The sequence below is a fragment of the Perna viridis genome, chromosome 2, assembly GCF_037379345.1.
Source record: "Perna viridis isolate PV_CMFRI_1.1 ecotype Kerala chromosome 2, ASM3737934v1, whole genome shotgun sequence".
NCBI lineage: Eukaryota > Metazoa > Mollusca > Bivalvia > Mytilida > Mytilidae > Perna > Perna viridis.
Genome location: NC_142446.1, coordinates 48,526,809 through 48,547,198, shown reverse-complemented (window position 1 = coordinate 48,547,198; position 20,390 = coordinate 48,526,809). Strand labels below are relative to the sequence as shown.

Sequence of the window (20,390 nt, the reverse complement as noted above, 5' to 3'; positions counted from 1 at the left end):
AGAATTATTTGAAAGTTTTTGTTGAGTAATGACATGTAAAAACTCAAGTTTTTTTTTGCCCAAATAGCTAAATTTTGGTACAAAGAAGGAAGAAACACAAGTATGTGGATTCTTGAATTCATGGATTGGAGATTACAGTATACACATCTATGGAAATCTTTTTTCCATTGGGAACCAAATTTCGTTGTTTGGCCTACCCATGAAAACCATGAAAATTTGTACCCCACAAGCAATAGTACTTTCAAAGTAGAAAAAAATTTTTCAGAATATCAAGGCATTACATGGATATACATTGATACAGACACTTGCATCTCACATGGAATGGGTAATTTCACTTCCTGGTTTTGTAAAATATGTGAAAACTGATAATTTTGACCAAAGATTATTACTTAAATGTGCAGTAAATATAAGTTATAGATAAAGACAATTCAACTTCAGGTTTAACATCTGAGAGTAAAAGTTTGCTGTGATGCAAACATAAATTTTCATGAAAATTATAAGGGGCCAATTTTCCCATAAATGTACCTCAACCTACAAAACATATGAAAAATGGTCCATGGCCCCTCTTTTCTATGGGTTTTATCTACAAATGCATATTTCTCAATAGACTTATATTGCTGATAATCCTCCTTCTAGTAAACATCGAACAAGATAATGTAACCTGGGGCAAAAAAAACCTATATCCAAATGACTTACTCATAAATTTTATCAACTTATCAAGGAGTCGCAATGTGAAGCTGAGGAAAATAAGATTGAAAATGTCATTATGGAAAGACAACTACAACAAGATAGAAAGGTAAAAAACAACGTGATTCCACATTCAAACCAGAGAACTCTTAAAATGTACATGAAACAGAGTAGATTTAGCTTTCAATCAACCTTATCTTATGGTCAATTCCCAACCCTGAACTACAACTAAGGCTGTTTTTTTTTTAACAACCTTCACTACTCTTATCAGTCTAGCACAGGCAGTGAGCCCAACCCTGAAAATCCGCGGCCCTGATTTAAATTTTTGGATTAAGGTTAAATACAATATCTGTTTTCAGAATATCTCATCTTTTGGCCAATTCCTAACTTTGAAAACCTCCAGCCCAAATTTAAATCTTGGGATTGTGACCCAAAGCAGTTTTCGCTTTCAGAGATCTCATCTTTAAGTTCAAACCACCAGTTAAACTACAGGCATTAAGATGAAAGTGACAGCTTTAATCTAAATTAAATGCCTATTCCTACAAAACATTACATGCTCTGAACAGAAACATAAATAGTTAAACAATTATTTTCCAATTACTACAAACAATCTAGATCATAATTTATATCTATTCTGTCAATATCAATTAGCTTCTCCATATAACTCTATCAATTCTATACCATAGGAACCACTCAGTACTGTTTGATGTTTTATGATAGTTAAACAGAACCTACAATATTAGTTTGTTTACATATAACCCCCCAGACAAAGCAAAGTACTTGATGTCTATTTTAGTATACATAGATTAGTTTGATTATCAATAAAAATGATTCATGCCTCAGATCTAATGATACAGAATTTCATAGCTATCTGCTATTTGTTATCATATTTTAGTAAGTTTGCTGTGATTTAAATAGTATCTGGAATTACAACCTTATTAAAGATAAAAAAAAAACTAAACTAAAGTAATGTCTGGTCCACCTACATTATATGAAGTTTGAAATAACAGCACCAGACATCACAGCAAATCACTTGACTGCATTCCATTTCATTCTGTATTTCACATTACATTTTGTACACATGTGTACTTTTTCTGTTTTCTCAGAATGAACCAATAATCTTAAGTATCTTATGCCATTTCAGAAAGTTATAAATGCAAATTGATAGAGGGACCTGGTGTACTGCAACCCCCCCAAAAAAAAAATAATAATAAAACAAAACAAAACAATTTGTAATTTTTTTTTGGCATAAAGTCTTCATGCCTTACAAATTCTTCTCTTGCCTTGGTTCACTTGCCTATAATTCTATTTATGCCCCCCCCCACACAACCTGAAATCCTAGATCCACCCCTGCTACATTTCATTGGTTGTTGTTCCACATTTGTAATCTCTGCTTTCTACATTTCCTTTATCATTTAACTTTAAACTGGTAGACTTGTATCTTTCTTTAAAAGCTGTAGTTGTTCCCATTGATAAATTTCTATGATTCGACTCATCAATGGTAGCTGTGGAGTCTCTCTCAAAGCCACATTTTCAAGTAACTTTAAAATAGATGAAAAAAAAAATCCAAAAGGGACAAAAAAGCAAGTCTATCAGACATGATACTGTTCATTGTGAAAACTATGAAGAAAACCCAGGCATACAACAGTACCAAACACTATCTAATGAAGTCGATTGCTGAAGAATTTTAATTTCACTATAAGAAATGGCTATGTAGACTAGAAGTAACCATGTTCACACAGATTAGACTAATCAGGATGATTGTTTAATCATCTGTAAGAATGTTTGCTTTGTACCTAGGTAATTGTTTACACCTGTCTGGACTTATCAACAGGTGATATGATAGAAATAGACCAAATAAACAGGTGAGACAGGTACTTCATCTTTGACCTATAAGCTTAATGGTAGTTATACTAGTATACTTTATGTTAGCCAAAATAATGTCCTCTAAGAAACCATAAAATACACTCAACTTAATGTAAAAAGAAGAAACTAAAGTTACAAAATAATGACACTAAAGTTTAATTAATGTCAGGTTAGGAAACTCACTCAAATTATAGCAAGTCCTGGATACAATTTTTCAACATATTTACTATGTGGCTATATAGATTTTTGCTAAAATTAGCCAGCACTGCCAAAAAATAGCCAGTCTCCGGCTGGCAGGCAGGCTACTACTTCTAACTCTACAAATGTTGAAAAATCGTGTATGCATGCTTAACACATGTACAAAGTACAAAATCCAATTACCAAAGTATAGACAGTTTTATTGATCATATAACCTTTTGATTAAAACAAAAACAAAAAACAAAAAATGACATGTATCACAAACTTACTCCAACAGAACCAATATACTAGTAAGTAATAAAACACAGGTACATGTACTTCATTTTAAAACTAATCCATAATCATTTATAGTAATCTTACAAACAATCTAATCTAGTATTCCACTTTTAAAAACCCTCAAACATTTTACAGACTACTATCCAGTGGCAGATCCAGGAAAAAGGTGGGTCTGGGGGCTTTTGATGAAATTTTTTTTTTAATTTGTGCATAACATGGACACAAATGAGTAATTGACAGCCCAACATCGTCATTTTAAATGAATTTCTGGATCCATCCCAGACATCAGTTCATAGTAAGATAAAGGTACATAGTATCATGCATCACTTTCTCAACACAGTAAAAAATGCATTATAATTGATTTTCTCTAGTATCAAATCTGAACTTCTCCTGACCCACAATATTGACTGAATGATATAATACATACACAGTATTGTAATCTGCCTAGATCATGTACAACATACTTTCATTTAGAAATCTATCAATTATGAAATCTGTTACATCTTTCCACAGTGCTATACATTGTAAAATTAAAGTATTCTAGTGGGCGTGCTGTTCTGTTTCAAAGACTTATTGTGAATTTGTCACTATTTCACTAATAAATTCAATATAGTGAACTACCAGTACTTGTACATCAATTTGCAGAACATGTAGTCATACAAGTCCTTTGAAAATAAACTATAAATGCAACATACCAGTACAGCTTATAGGAATGAAGTTTGATGATCAAGTATGAATATATGTACATAAAATTCAGATGCTGCCTACGGTAAGGTGATTCATGGTGCAGAAAACCCCATGGATCAGATGATGCTTTTTTGATCTACAAATGCTCAATTTTTATGTGACAATAGTCTTTTCTGTATTTAGATCTGTACTTATGAGCAAACTACACTTGAACCTCCCATTAAAATCAACCAAATCAAACCAAATCAAGAACGATAACTCTTCCAAAGTGCTAATTTCATGTACAATCTTATCAATTTTATCTAAAAAGTGCAACCCCAAATGAAAATGTGATCAGTAACTGTGTCTGAACAAGAAATAAAACCAAATTTGGTGGGTTTTTGATATGCATGAATCACCTCCTGTCAGATTTTTATAAAGACTGCTACTTAAAACAATTCAGAATTGAGAGAGAGAATCTGCAGTGTCCAACAAGAAATCCCTATTATTACAAGAAATGCTGTAACCATAGCTCACTAAAATGTATTTTAACTGGAAATATTGTGAGCAAGTTTGAACAGAAAATATGCCCTTTTCGAATGGAGTTAAATCTTAAATGTGAAAACCTTTAAACTGGATTATCTCCCTTTTAGAATGCTTTGACAATAATTATATATTATTTTTATGCATATCTACTTATGATGGCCAACTTTCAGCTTCATATAAAGTTTCATTGAAGTCCCTACAGCAGTCAAGGAGGAGTTGCACTTACAAGAAATGTAGACAGGTGTACAAAATCATTCCTATATACTATACTCCCCAAAACTTAGTTTGTGGGGGATAATAAATGGGATAAAATTTAAAATAAAAAGTCCACAACTTCAGCAACTGATAAAAGTTCTCTGTAAGTTTTCCGATTTGTCTTGTGAATAATGAGGTAACGAGGCTATAAAATGTGTACAACCTACCACAGATAATAGTGAAGTTCATTCTACATTCAATTGTAAAACTACATGTATTTATAAATATTGGTAGACAAATTTGCATCAAAAGGTAGATATTTTTTCATCCAAAGAAAATTGAAAAAGATAAAGTAAATTCATTAAAAGAAGGCAATTTCACAGTAAATGTACATGTATGAAAGAAAAACAATTTTAAATAACTCTTTGTGTCCAACAATTTTTACATTGTATAGATTGTATCACTTGTATATTTTTGTCATGCATCATATAATACCCATTTGTTCCAAATGTAATTTCAACAGGAAGATCTACAAACAATGACAATTTACAAGTTTGTACCAATGACAAGAATAAACTTATTAACCTGAAGACAAATCACTTCCTTGTCTATTGAAAAGGTTTGAAATTTAAAACTGTTTAAAACTAAATTACGGTCAAAAAAGTCAAAAGTTGAAATTGTTTTGGAAACTTGGTAATTTTCAATGTTAAAGGGTCATTTCATGTTAACTTTCCATTCTAATACAAGCAAGAAACATACATAGAACACAGGTGTATGATATTTAAGAGGTACATTTTTATCTTGTATGAATCTAGAACTATGACGCTATGGCGGTAACTGTCTGCAGCATTATGTGGAGTATAAATATATAATTATGCAAAGCATAGGATAATATAAAGTACTGAAATTACGAGTGCAAGAAGTTGCTAACAATATTAGCGACTTGAAACTTCTAGAGTTACGGGCGGGTTTTAAACTTTACTGTGAAGTACCAGTATGTACTTTTAAAATAGGTCTATAAGAAGAATGTAAAGTATTAAATGTGTTACAAACTTATAACGCTGTTGCAATGCACATATAGTCATATTCTTAATTATTTTAGGACTTCTTTTTTTATAGAAGTTCCAAATAACCCCCCTTTTTTAGTTTCATGAAATGAGACTTTGCTTCCTCCTGCAACTTTCAAGTAAAATTTTTCTATTGGGATTATATATTGAGAAATAACGATGAATTATTGATAAATTTATTTTGCTGCAAGAAATTTTAATGACTTTTAATTTGAATGAAAGTTAAATCAATGCTGAGCAGCTTTTCCTTAAATGATAAAATTATCACTACACAAATACAGACTTCGTGCCTAAACATCCAAACAACTGACAAGTGAGATATACTCATACTCATATGTAGGATGACAAAGCGTCCTTAGGACAATCTTGTCACATTCCAAATGATTTAACAATATACCTGTGGTAGTAAATTAACTTGCTATAACCTCCAATACTTTTACTACTATATTGCAATGATAATGACTCCCCATACCAAATAAAAGGTAATAAAATTGATTAGAAATTCTGAAGATTTACAGATACAGTCCATGGCTACATTATATGGTGAAATTTGTCTAAGTTTAACCCCCTTTGGAGTTTAAAATAAGTCCAGTTTAGACAGGTATTTGGTTTAGACAGGTGTTTGGTTTTGACAGTTATTTGGTTCAAAATACCTTTACATTGATATAAAAGGACTTTTAAAAGTGTCTGGTTTAGACCAGTTTCACTGCGTACCTTCAAATCTGAAGGATTTATGATTGTAAGGTGTTTTAAAAAAAACTAAAAAAACAACCAAATATAAATATTGGAGTTAAAAACTAGGGCTCTGTTAAAATGAAAAACCTACACATAATCAACAAAAACAAAATCAATATATCAAGATTGATTTAAGTTTAATTTTCTAAATTGATAAACTGATGCTATCAATTTCCCATTATATACTAGGATAAATATAAATAAATAATGACCTTAATATCCATAGACTTAACTTGAGCAACTTTCCCATCTCTAACCACATAGGCTTCTCTGTTGTTGACTTCATTGTCAGCCTTGTGTCGTAACCAGTCTTCATAGCCCTGGCAAATGAATACAAAATTATTAATTAAGTGTGTATAAACACCTCAGCAATAAGTAAAATGGCCCAAATCACTGTTTCATTTGATGATTAAAAAATGTCATTATGCTTCATATATACGTATATACTATAAACGTAGTGAAATGTTTTTTATTACAATTTAACAGTGTTTTCTTACGGCCAATGGTGTACTGTGTTGTGAGACGATAAAAGCACAATGCTTTCAGAAATTATATGTAGTTATTGTTAAAATGTACAAGATGCCATCGATATTGTGCAACAAAAAATCATTAAAGCTGGCTGGAATCAGCATAATAGTTGGCACTGTACGATTTTAAAACATATGTTGCACTCCAAAGGGAAAGTATGCACTTCATTGCATCAGGGTTTGATATAAATTCACGTCTTGTATAACAAACATTAACCAAACATTCACTTTTAAATCTGGTATTGACTACAAGTTAAATTCTTGCTTAAACATGAAGATCTAAGGGAGGCAGAAATTTTCAATATACATTTATAAGTCCCAATAAACAAGTTGTTGTGTAACATTGTTCTAAGAATACCCTCACTCAACCTGGAAAGGGGAGATGTAGTACATCCTATTATGCAAAGCAATATACCAAATAGCTAAGCAATTCCTTCAACAGAAGCTGAGAAATCTGTTACAGTAAAGTGTAAAGGATGGATGGATATATGAACTGATAAACTGATAAGATGATATCCCTATTATAATGAGGAGGGGTTTAATGATGACAGACATGAGACTGATCATAGCTGAAGCTAGTATCCTTTTGTTATTTCTTCATATACATGTATTACAATGAAATAATGAGTAATGAATTACATATCAAGAGATGAGATAAGACCAGAAAACCAGGCCCAAACACCCCATAACCTGAACAAGAGGCTCCCAGGAGCCTGAATTGCTCACCTTGTTAAATTTTGCCTTTCAAGGGTAATAAATTAAACAAGAAGTTGTCCAACAATTTTGACTCAAGAAAACTTTGATAGGACTTATCATAAGGATCATTTCAGTAAATGAAAGTCTAAATCTATCATAGTTTTCAAGACATTGGCTGAAAACTAAAAAAAAACAAAAAACTGTCATTTTCCCCTGTCAAGGGCAATAACTCTTATGAGAAAGCGTCTGACAAATTTTATGCCTGAAGACTTTTGTAGTCCTAGAAATAAGGATCATTTTAGCTATTAAAAGAATTTGGCTAAACGTAACAGTTTTGGAGATATATGCAAAAAACTACTGTCTGACCCCTATGTTCTATTTTAAGTAACAGTGTCCATGTCTGAAGACGGATCAAAAATCCCCAAACAATTTCTATGCAGGATACCCCAAGGAACATTCATACCAAGTTTGGTTCCAATTGGTCAAGTAGTTTCAGAGGAGAAGCTTTTTGAAAAATTGTTAACGACGATGACGGACGCCAAGTGATGGCATTAGCTCACATGGCCTTCGGCCAGGTGAGCTAAAAATTACTTTAGTCTAAGAAAATTCTGAACTGTTTGTGATATCATCAAATTAAAAGACTTTGATTGGAGTAACCATGGAAGTTAAGAATATTCTGATGAATGTTCACAGACTCCAGTAAGTTCTAAGTTTTGTGGTACTCAAGCCAGATTATTTTTTTTCATCCCATACCTGTTTAATAGCAGTAACTGTTACTACGAACACCAGAGGTACTATACTTGTTGCAGGATTTACAGGACTGTCTATAATTAACTGAAAAAAGACAAATGATGAAACCTTTTTATTTAATTTTACTATACATGTATATATAACATTTTATTACATCACAGTCACATAAGATTGTTCTTTTAATCATATGGGTTGAGCCTCTCTAACACTATCTTGAGTCTCTCTCTCTTGCCAAGAGGCTTAGGTTTCGCATTTTATATTTTTCCATCAATATCATGCCGCAGCCCTATTTGATATGTCTGCTTTGTCATTCTCATACCTTTTTCACCCTTTTTTAGAGTAGTATTCCAAATTCATACCTGTACAATGCACAGACAGTTAGTTCACTTTTACTGAAATAAGTTAACAATGAAGCTTCAAGGATGCACATTATTAATCTGTAAAAGTTTCATTGAATTCTATTTAAGGGTGTAGGAGGAGTTGAGGATTAGAGAATGTGTACCCTATACTCATTAAAGGCAAAGTCCATATTTTGCTATGGAACACTCCCGCCACCCTCACACACACATACACCTAATATCATTCAGACTAAAATCTGAAATATGAAGTGCACACCTTTAATACATAATACATATTTTGTAAAAGTTTGATTAAATTACATTCGGTGGTATAGGAGGAATAGTATTAAGCAAAAGGCTCCCATCTGAGCAACAGAAGAGCATACTGAAGTCCAAATGATGGCCATCCTTATTACTATACATCAGTATCTCCCACCATGAGCATGCAGGGAGTAAAATATGTTTTTCTTACCTGTATGAATCCAACACAGAGAAAATAGAAGTTGGCCAATCTCCTAAACTGTTCAAACAGATTCTTTGGTAAAAAGTTCCACAGTGTGTACTAGAAAAGAAAAACATTACATATAACTATCATTCTAAAATAATTTTTTGTGTATGCCAAACTTACATGTAAGTTACAAGCAACATTTTATACAGTAAATATTTAACTTGGGTAGGTAATAAAAACTTAAGTACAAGTTCACCTAAGTATCAGGCAAAAGATAATAAGCTCATACTTTTTTTTAATTTCTTAATATTGTTAATGCATCAAGTATGTCTCATTAGTAATTCAAGAATCAATCAAGGAAATGAAGGTTAACTGGGAAAACAGTTATATACATGTATATATACTGATAAGTATTGGAAAGAATGGAAGCTGCAGGAAATATTCTCAACTCAAATATTTTGACTAATTGCAGTACTTTCCCAACCAAGGTAGAACTCCTTTTAGAATTTTTATAAACAAATTGATTTCTGAAATTTTGGTTGTTTATAAAATATTGTAGAATCAAAGTGACAGTGGTCCAAGGTCCACAACCCTAAATTTCAAAACCAGACCCTTTTTTACTTAGTCCTGGCCCTTCATTCTCTTACACTGACAGTTTTTTGAGGACCTTCCATTTTCTTCAAGTGGACCTTTGATCTTATATTTGAAAAAGTCCTGGACCGATCACTCTTGAAAGTTAAATTAGAACTCCTGCAGACTTACCAACTTTCCCTTTACTAGTATGATTCTTAATAGGATAATTAATTAGCAAAAGTGAATAACCAAAATATGATCACAAGTGGAAAAGAACACAAAGATTTAACGAGTGTACAGAACTTGTACAATCTTCAAGTGTTCTTGGCACAAGTAATTACATTTTGGTTATTCACAATAACCAATTGATAATCCTATTTATTCTGTAGATTTTCTTCCAAATTTATTGTATTTCAACATAAATTTTAAATTTTGTGAACGACAGATTGATATTTTTGTTGTGAGGTTTTGGTGGGAGAAAGTCCTTGAGTGAAATTACGGAACTTATTTCACAGTGTGATTTATCCAAATTGTTTAAACAGGAAAATCTGACAAATCACTGCTTTATTTATATATATATATATTTATTTATTTATAATATTAGGTAAACCTGTACCTCAACCTGCATAACTTTGAAAGGGATAACAACCTTATTAAGTAAAGTTACATTTTTGCTCCACAATATCACATGATACTCATGTATTGTATGTGAACTTGCATAAAATACCTTTAAAAAACAAAACAATTCTGATGCCTGGAGTATAATTTGATTTCATGATTTATTCTTACTAACATACTCATCACACTTTCTATCAATCTGTCAATCCCGATTTTTTTTTTCAATCAAATTAATATATAAAATGTACTACTGCTATACCTTTACCAGTATATGTGTTGATAGCCTGAAGCCAGGAGGGTGTTCAAATAAAAAACACATATTTCAAGAAATTAACATTAGTATATTAGTCCTTGATAAGACTAAAACCAGTATTTGACCTCAAGCTATACAGTATCTTGACTTAAACATGTACATGTACCAATTAAATGAGTGATAACCATATTCAAGTAAAATATTTAAAATTGTGAGCATCTGATGATTCACTTCTGTTACCCTCCATAGTAAGTCTATGTTAATCAGAGTGATAGGTACCATCAGTAATTGTACATTTGTATATCTGTCCTTGCATTTTAATTATTCATATCTTCAGATTGAATCATAAATAATTTATGTTTTTTAAAGAGTAATCAAGGGAACCAAGGTTACAGCGGTAATCAAAAGAATGTAATCCAGGGACAAATACCAGACATGGAAAACAGACATACACAACAAAGAACATAAAGTAACTAAAATCATACATACAAAGTAACAAAAGCAAATGAGCAACTCGGACTCCACTAAAAACTGGGAGTAGGATAACTAAGTTCCTTAATCAACATGACAAGCATGACTAACACTTATAGAGAACATATACTATTACACTTATAGAGTACTCATTCCTGTATGTTTCAAGTCTTAACCACCTACATCAATCCCAGTTAGACCAGCGGTACAGAATATTGTGAAACAATATCATAGACATCTACATGCTTTTACCGAATTAAATAGTTACATTCTATAAAACGTTGGCTTTTTTGCTCCCAAATGTTTGAGGCCATAACCCCAAAATCAATACCAACCTACCTTTTGTGGTTCGGAAACTTCTTGTAAAATTTTATTTAGATCTACTAATACAATGAACTAAAGTAATCAATTGTCCATCAGAAGCTCTCACAGCTGCATGCAACCATATTAATCAGGTGGACAAATATTAATCATGAGCAAAAATTTTCAAACTCATTATGTCTGCCAAGTTAATCTTTTATTAGCAAAGATGTAGATCAAAATGTGTTTCCAAATAGTCTAGCATCTGAACTCCTTAGTGGATACAGCTTTTTGCAATACCACCTGAACCCTACATGGCTGCAAAAGGTGCATCATATGTACAGGATACCAATCACCTATGAAGTTTTAAAATATTAGCCCTATACATTCCTTAATTTCCTTTTGACTTAGTACACATGATGTTTAAAGCCATAATCTGTGTTGAAGGCATAACCCCTCTGATGTTTTTTTTTTATATTACTACATGGATGATTCTCATGGACATTCACAACCCCATATCTTCGCTTCACTATATTCTCTTCCTATTTCGTATTTTTGCTGTATTGATACACTTTTTAATTATGAAGAGATAAAAATTTCCTCCAATGGCTGTTGTTCTAGAGTATAGAAATCAACTGTGAAATAAAGTCAAGGAAAAGCATAAAAATGATTACATTGTACACATTCTTAAGTTGAAACAAGTTGAAGTTCCCCTTGTTGTATGGGAAGACTCAATTTTCATTTAAATAAATTGCACCAGTAGTGTCTACATGTACTTTTCTGAATTCAACTTTTAGTTTAGGCATATGTTCATTTTTGTGTACAGTACAGAAAGAGACATTTCGTGACTGATCACCAATATAGTGGTAGCAAATAACATGTTTATTTCATAAGTTTCATTATAAATTCTTTTTGGAAGTGAATGGGCATAACCTACCATTTAAAATACAAACAATAATTTGGGAATATCACTTTTGAAAATAAAAAAAAATGTGGGTAACCATTGAAATAGAGGTGCATCACTATGTCAGTGATCGGTCATGTTATGTCTCTTTCTGTACTGTACATCCCTAACAGTTACAGGGGTAAAGATTCAGAAATACAACCTGGTAGCCCAGCTATGTTTTTGTTTAATATTTTCCATATGTTCAACTAAATTTTACCAAAAATTCTGATAGTCCAGCTCAAACTCTAATAGCCATGGGCTATTGGGTGACTGATATTTTTATCCATGAGATACAAGAAAACTACCAAATACAAGTATAAATTTACCTTTGAGGAAACAACCCTATTATCTGGGTATTTATGAGGGATAATGACATCGACATATTCTCCTTGTGCATGGGTTGTCCTGTTTCCAACATGCACAGTTCTTTCTCCATGAATCGCTTGCTTTTTACAACCCTGAAAAAGATGTACACAATGAAGACAACACTCTAGGCAGTAAGCAAAAGAAAAGTCCATGTAATAAGGTAAAAACCAGAAAGTTGGAAACCAAGGCAATGGTCCTGCCTTCTGATAGAAATGGTGGGTTAAACCAGGTTTTATAGCGTGCTAAACACAAATAGTTAGTTCTTGTCGTTAGATACAATATCCTATCAGTACCATAGTAAAATAAAAACAATGTTACATGTAAGATAGAAAAAAATGAATGATGACTCTCCCTTGTAAAGTGATCACACAAAAATTTCAATTAATTCATGGGAAACATTGAAGTTGGTAAGATGAATCCTACTTTACCAATTTTTTTTTTCTATAATGCTACAGGTGTTTTTAGAAGTTAAGTACTGGTACCTAAATTTTGTAATGGTCTCTATAGTACATCACAACAAACATGAAAAACATCGGTTTACATGTACAAATAATGTACTGCCAGAAAAATATGTGTATAAACATCATACAGTAAACTTGTGTTCTTTTAAGTATTGAAAAATATTTCTGATAAATTTTAATTTGTTTTTGTATACAGTTGCACAAAAACACATTTTAAAAAATGATTCTTAACATGTTTCCATATACACGTATCATGTTTAAGTCTTAAATACAATTAATGTACAATGTACATGTACATGGAATTGTGTGTCTGGAGAGTTTACATTAAAACATAATGTTTCTCATTTCTATATTTCTCAACGGGTTCTTTGAGGGATCTTCATTCACTCTCAAGTTGACAGTCCTTGACGTCAGAACAGTAAAACTTATTTATATCAAACAAAATGATGTATCTATTCTATGTATTCAAAATTAATCTTACTTAATCAAAATTAAATCAATAGGTTTTTTTTCGTAACCCTTAATAGAAACTTCTCACTAAGCAATAGAACACTTACTGAAAGAAAATGAAATGAACAAAATATTTTGTTTGTTTGTTTGTTGGGGTTTAACGTCCGAGCAGCAATATTTCAGCTATATTCAAATGATGAACATGAAATTGATGATAAAATGAACATGAAACGATGATGAAATGAAAAAGGGATGGGACACAAGGACAATAAGGTCGACAAATTTTGATTGCCACTGGAAATGGGGAGAGGTGGATAGGGTCGGGCAATTTAGCCTCCTGTGGCGGAGTCCTATGGTTCCTACTTCGGGAGAATACCACAGTAGGGTTCTTTAACGTGTGAGGAACGTGGCATTTTTCCCAACACGGTGCACCACTATGGTTGGGGTCAGGTTTTCCGTATTATAGCCTGACAACCCCAGCATTTAACATGCCAGGGGTACCCCATTCCACCACCTGGGGCACACATCCCAGTTGCTCTGTGGGCAGAGCATCCTAGCCCCCAGCTAGGGTTCTGAGCACTATTTAGTCGCCTTTTACGACAAGCTTAGCGCTGCTGCAGGCCTATTCTTTTAACACCCGGACCTGCACGGGGCAACAAAATATTAAACTTAATTCTATTTTTATTGAATCCTTATGAAACACAATGAACTAAATGTTTGCTAGACCATGTCTATCGTTTAGCACGAGATTACTACATACTACTTCTCTTTAGAAGTAATCCTCAATAAAACACGATGTTGAATGCTATGCGAGACTTTCGTCTAAGCTCTGTGACCATCAGATCAAAAAGAGAATGTCAAAGGGGTGTTTACAAATTATCGACCACACCAATGCACAGAAAATGATGGGTTTATCCCCGTCAAATAAACTAGTAAAAATTATCGTATGCAAACAATATAACTGTATACCAATTGAAATAGCCAAATACAAATATAAAAGTATAAATTTTGCAGTTTTCTATCCAAAAGGAATAACAAAAACATAGAATCTTGAAAGATAATTTTTGGTTTAACAATTTTGTTTAAAAATGTGTTATATAATATATTAAAAATACAGTTCTTCTGATCTAACTGTTACCTACATTTTTTGTAGAATCAGAATAAAATTTGCACAATCTTTAAAAAGAAAAGAAACAGAATCTGAATCTGAAACATCAGAAACTACAGAATCGCCACGGAAGAGGCAAAATAGTGGACATAAGGTAGGGTTCAAAAGTAGATGGAAAACTAACTGAAACTGGCTAGAATGTGTTGATGATTCAATGGTTTGTCTTTTATGTACAAAATTCAACAAAAAAAAGTGTTATGAGCACAAAAGTATTCAAAACACTCCAGCTTGATAAAGTAAAAGAACATGAGACTAGTTATGAACATTTGAATTCACTTAACTTGAGAGATTGAAAGTTCTAATGCTGAAAAATGTTGTGAAAATAATCTCATCAGGCAAAAGCTGATGCTTTACAAGTACTATTGGTGTGAAATTATGGAATTAGCTATCTTGACAGTAACAATTTGTCCTCTGAATGGACATCATTTATTGCCTTCATACATATAAGTGATATTCCATATGAGCTGGATCCATTGACAAGTGCACAAGTACACTACTATCAAACCCAAAACTTGGTTTGATAGAAATGTTCCCCAATGTATACAAGCTCATGTGTGTTGCAGCCATCTCACCTCTAAGTACAGCAGAGGCTGACAGAATTTTCTCTCAAGTAAATGGATCAAAAACTAACATAGAAACAGACTTAAACAATCCACATCGGAAAATTTGTTACACATCAAGTTAAACTGTGATAAAGACATGTTTGACTCACTTTTAGACAAAGTTGTTGATACTTTTCTTTAGAGTAAAAAGATTGTGCAATATATAAGATTAACTAGCCAGTCAATATTAAAAGTTCAATTTTAAATTTTAAAATCTTATAAATTAAACTGATAATTTGACATCATATTGTTTTATTTCAGGTGTTGATCATATGTATTTTACCTGTTATATGTCTAATAAAAATTTACGATTTAATGTCATTAATATGATCTAAACTAGCCCAATACACATATTACTGTTTTCAGAATGTGCCCGTTTTCAAAATGTTCAATCATATTTCACATGCTTAAGTGCCCTTTTTTGGTTCTAGCACCCTGCCTTTTCCAAATCCTAGCTAGAACACTGATAACGGATCGCTTACTGTAAATCAATATCACTAAAGACACTAGATACATGTAGTTTTTCCATTCAACATGATCAACCACTATATTAAAAAAATAATAGGATCCGATAAATTGTACATTTAAACATGACAAAAATTATACTCACCATACTAAGGATTACTTAATTGTATACATGTACATGCAACCATGTAATGAACACAGAATTTCTACTACATGTACTGGTATGTTATTTAGCAAAGTATGGGAAAGATTTCAAATGCTCTAATTTAAACAAAAGTAGAAAAGAAGGAAGGAAACTTGAAAGCTAAATGAAGGAAAATTAGTATTGATAAAAAGATTAACAGTAAAAATAGATAAAATCTTGTACAAAGACCTTTCAAGCTACTTTTCTTGGGTAATACAATTTCCTGGTTATTTTACAAACAAATTATGTGTAAGATTTTAAACTCTACTCAACATTTTGCTACTTGTAAATTAAAATCTTCACTATGTGTGTAAAAATGTATCCCTTGTACATGTATCTTGTGTTCTAAATTAGCTTTTCAAGAATGAATCATCTTGGTGATGGACATTTACATGTAAAATTATTTAATTTTGTAAGGATAGAAAAACTGCATTCTTTGGCATTTTGGCAATGTCAACATTAGTCACTACACATTGTGATGCCATAACTACTACACATCACAATATACATCTAATATTCTCAACTTGTTGGTGATTGAAATTGCAGACATGTAGCATGAAATGGTATACTGTGATGAACCATGTTCGACACATGCTGGTTCATGTAACCATCATTAACCATACACAAATAAAAATTTAACCAGTTAATGTTTCAATAAAGAGAAAAATGGTCTGATAAATGCACCATCTTATTCAAAGTCATCAAAGTGAAAATGGACCATACATTAACATGTTCTGTTACTCCCAGTGATCAAATTTAAGGGGAAATACTTGCTAAATGCAAGTTGAAATTCAATTTTGGTAGTAGAAATTATTTCCACTTACTAAAATTTGCTAGTAGAATTTTATGTCTATACGTAAAGTCCAGAAATACAAAAAGAAAACAACTTACATTTAGCAAGTGTAAATTTTCAGCACTTGTTAAATTTAGCAAGTGGAAAAAATTCTGAAATTCAATCCCTGACTTCTTAACTGTGAACACAATAAACATGGTAATCAAACTTATCTTATTGTCTACATTATTCAAGTACAAATGTAATGTCAGTAAAGATTTAATGAGAGGTTCTTGAATTATCATCTAAATTTAATGTTTGACAAGACACACACTACTTCTTCACTAACATTTTGTCGAGAAGGACATAAAAATTCACCTTTTTATAAATATATTTGTACATGTATAATATGTACACTGTATATGCAAAAAGGACTATGTTTAAAGTACAGAGAGTACGTCACATACAAATGTACATGTGTGAGTCTTTGCAGAAATTTGCTTACTGAAACACATGTACATATTATTGTTATTTAAAGTAAACAAGTAATGAAAAAAGAAAATGGGACACACAGTCTCAAATATTTGAGGTCTAGTGTCGCCATCATTTATTTGTATCCTTTAATTTATGGACAAATATGTGATGCACAAGAATTGGATAATTCAGCAGCTGAAATTTAAGTACCATGTAGATAACTAAGAAATGCCATTCCATCAAGAAGAAATGTAATTCTTTAAGTGTCACAGGTTCTCATCTAATAATTCAAACCAGCTACATTTACATTGTACATGTATGTATATTCTTAAAGGTCATTTTGTAGAATTAGTGAAACTTATATATATTTCGAGAAACCTTTTCAAAAGATGCTAACTAGGTAACATGGATAAACAGCAAAACAATGTACATGTACCTCTATAGCAAATAATATCATAGGATTTATGAATAGTAAATACTGAGACAAAAAGTGTTGATTTATAAATCAAGGTAATTCTGCACCAATGTCTGGTCACCACCTGTAGATAAAACATAAAAATAAGAAAAGAGCAAGTTCAAAGCAAAGCCACATAATTTTTTACAAAAACCCTAATAAAAAAAGTACTACATGTGCAACACCAGCAGTGTACTCAACAAGTTAAACCAACTGCACTGACCATCTCTGGAACAACAGGAAATAAATGTTTTGATAGCCACAATTTTAAACACCAAATATCCAATAACATAAAAACAGTAGATCCTTAATACTACCTAATTCCTCAACCATCATAAAATACATAAAACACAAATGCACTACCATGCATATTTTTCTGTCAGAACCAGTAGACCTGATAAGCATGTGTAATATAAAATACTTCTGTGAGGTAGGGCTTAGGTAAAAGAAAAAGAATTTTGCTCACGGAAGTGTACATGTACATGTATTGATCATGCATGCATGGCTATCCCACAGCTAACAGGAAAGGGTCTACTGGTCATTACAATTAATACAGTTTCTTTCAGAGTTCTCTTTTCTGAACATCCAGACACTTTGAGATCTAGGAGGTGTAGCGAGGTGACACTTGATAGATCTATGTCCCTGGTTAACTAACATACATGTATACTTAACCCTGAAAGCTACATGTACATGTACAATTTTGTACATATAATTCAAAATCAGTTACAGCTAGCTTCTTCAGTGATAAAAGATATTTTTCTAAACAATATTTTGAACAGCTAATTGAGAGCATTTCAAATATTGATCTCTACATTTCAACATGTTTATGATTGAAAATATAGGATTTTTCCATCTTGGCACATGGACTTGGTAGTTCCAAATTTAAATTATTTCAGTTGACTGATGATTTAAAAGTGTGATAAGAATTATGATGGGGGTAGAATAGAAGTCATCAGCAATGTGGTAGATTGTCATATGATTGATGTGGATGTAGATGTACAATGTAGACATGTAGTCGATGTAGATTCTCTGTATTTGTTTACACTTTAGTTTTGTACATGTACATCTGCTATACCATATGGAGATAAGGATTACAGAAAAGTTCATTAAAAAAGTGCTGGTGGAAACATCATTAAAAAAATGTGTATTACTTCAATAGTAAATTATACACAGTATTGTCTAAAATTGAAAAGTACAGTTCACGCGCCTAACAGGTGGAAATTTCAACATTAGTCATAGGACACAAGTGGTAAAAAAATGCTGATTTACTTACACAGCAACTATCAAACCAGTTGGTCATTCTTCAGCTTTACATCAGCACCCATATATCCTCATTCAAACTTTTCTACGAGTTCAAACAATTCCACATTGTTGACAACTTTTCAACCAACGACAACGTCAAAATGTTCACCGCATCCTGTTGGGAAAACCTCCGATGCGTCCCGATAAGTTTTCCGTCTATAATAGGGGCCATCTCAACATACTATATAGAGCAACCACGCCCCCTTGCAGGTCCGGGTGTTAAAAGAATAGGCCTGCAGCAGCGCTAAGCTTGTCGCATAAGGCGACTAAATAGTGCTCAGAAACCTAGCCGGGGGTTAGGCGCTCTGCCCACAGAGCAACTGGGATGTGTGGCCCAGGTGGTGGAATGGGGTACCCCTGGCGTGTTACATGCTGGGGTTGTCAGGCTATAATACGGAAAACCTGACCGCAAACCATAGTGGTGCAACGTGTTGGGAAAGATGCCACGTTCCTCGCACGTTAAAGAACCCAATTGTGGTATTCTCCCGGAGTAGGAACCATAGGGCTCCGCCACAGGAGGCTAAATTGCCCAATCCTACCCACCTCTCCCTTTTTCCGGTGGCAATCAAAATTTGTCGACCCCATTATCCTTCTGTCCCATCCCATTTTTCATTTCATGTTCATCGCCTGAATATTGCTGCTCGGGCGTTAAACCCCGTATTACCTTTAAATAATCCTAATTTCGGGGATTTAATACATCGCATCTATCCAAAAGAATTTGAGATAAAGGATACTACAGACACTGTGAAGTCAGCCTCATATCTTAACCTACACTTAGAAATCGACGGTATAGGAAAACTATTGACCAAACTTTACGACAAACGTGATGACTTTTCATTCAGAATTGTCAACTTTCCTTTCATCTGTGGCAACATTCCTTCGGCACCTGTATATAGAGTTTTCATATCACAACTCATACGTTATGCCAGAGCTTGCCGAAACTACACAGACTTTTTGTAAAGCGCTAGAACTCTAACAAATAGGCTTCTGGAACAGGGTTATGTTGCTAGAAGATTGAAGTCATCACTACAGAAGTTTTATGGTCGTCATCGTGAACTCGTGGATCATTATGGTGTATCCATCTGCACCATGAAAACTAAATTATTCAACGGGTCATAGTTTTCCTTTCCTCGTTTGTCTACCCGGACTTGACTTTATGAGCAACTCGGCAGGTGTTTCTAGAAAAACAAAGGACGCTTACCCTACCGGTGCACCTGGTCCATGCTCCCAGTTTTTAGTGGAGTCCAAGTTGCTCATTTACTTTTATCTATCTATCTTCATAATTCCGCACTCCGTCATTGTGCTGACTGTTACGTGCCATTTGCATGCGTTGCTACCACATAAATTTAAAAAGAACTTTTACTATAAGTGATGAAAACTATTATATACAGTGAAAATATTTTTTCTTGTTTTTCAATCAAATGGGATTTTGCTTTTTTAAACTATGTACATGTCTTGCTGTTTAGAAAATTTGTGAAAGAGCAGATGTGGTAATCTGCTCTTTAAAACTGTCTACTGTAGTACAGAGAACTGCAG

The 20,390-nt window shown here is 32.8% G+C and overlaps 1 protein-coding gene across 16 annotated transcripts in view; it reads right to left on the bottom strand.

Moving 5' to 3' along the window:
- Positions 1-18,992, bottom strand: part of LOC148625498 (phospholipid-transporting ATPase IF-like) — a 53,277-nt gene extending 34,285 nt beyond the window's left edge. For 13 of the 16 annotated variants that reach the window (XR_015919941.1, XR_015919940.1, XM_088569100.1 and 10 more), the window contains exons 1-5: positions 18,826-18,992; positions 12,483-12,614; positions 9,020-9,109; positions 8,213-8,293; positions 6,449-6,556 (exon numbers count right to left, since the gene is read on the bottom strand). Coding sequence is in view for 14 of the 16 variants with exons in the window: in XM_088569100.1 (XP_088425226.1) it covers positions 6,449-6,556; positions 8,213-8,293; positions 9,020-9,109; positions 12,483-12,614; positions 18,826-18,852 (438 nt within the window). In the remaining 2 variants the exon portion in view is untranslated. The remainder of the gene's footprint in view (positions 1-6,448; positions 6,557-8,212; positions 8,294-9,019; positions 9,110-12,482; positions 12,615-18,825) is intronic. The other 3 variants (XM_088569106.1, XM_088569108.1, XM_088569107.1) reach the window with 1 other exon arrangement.
- Between the last annotated feature and the right edge of the window lie 1,398 nt (positions 18,993-20,390).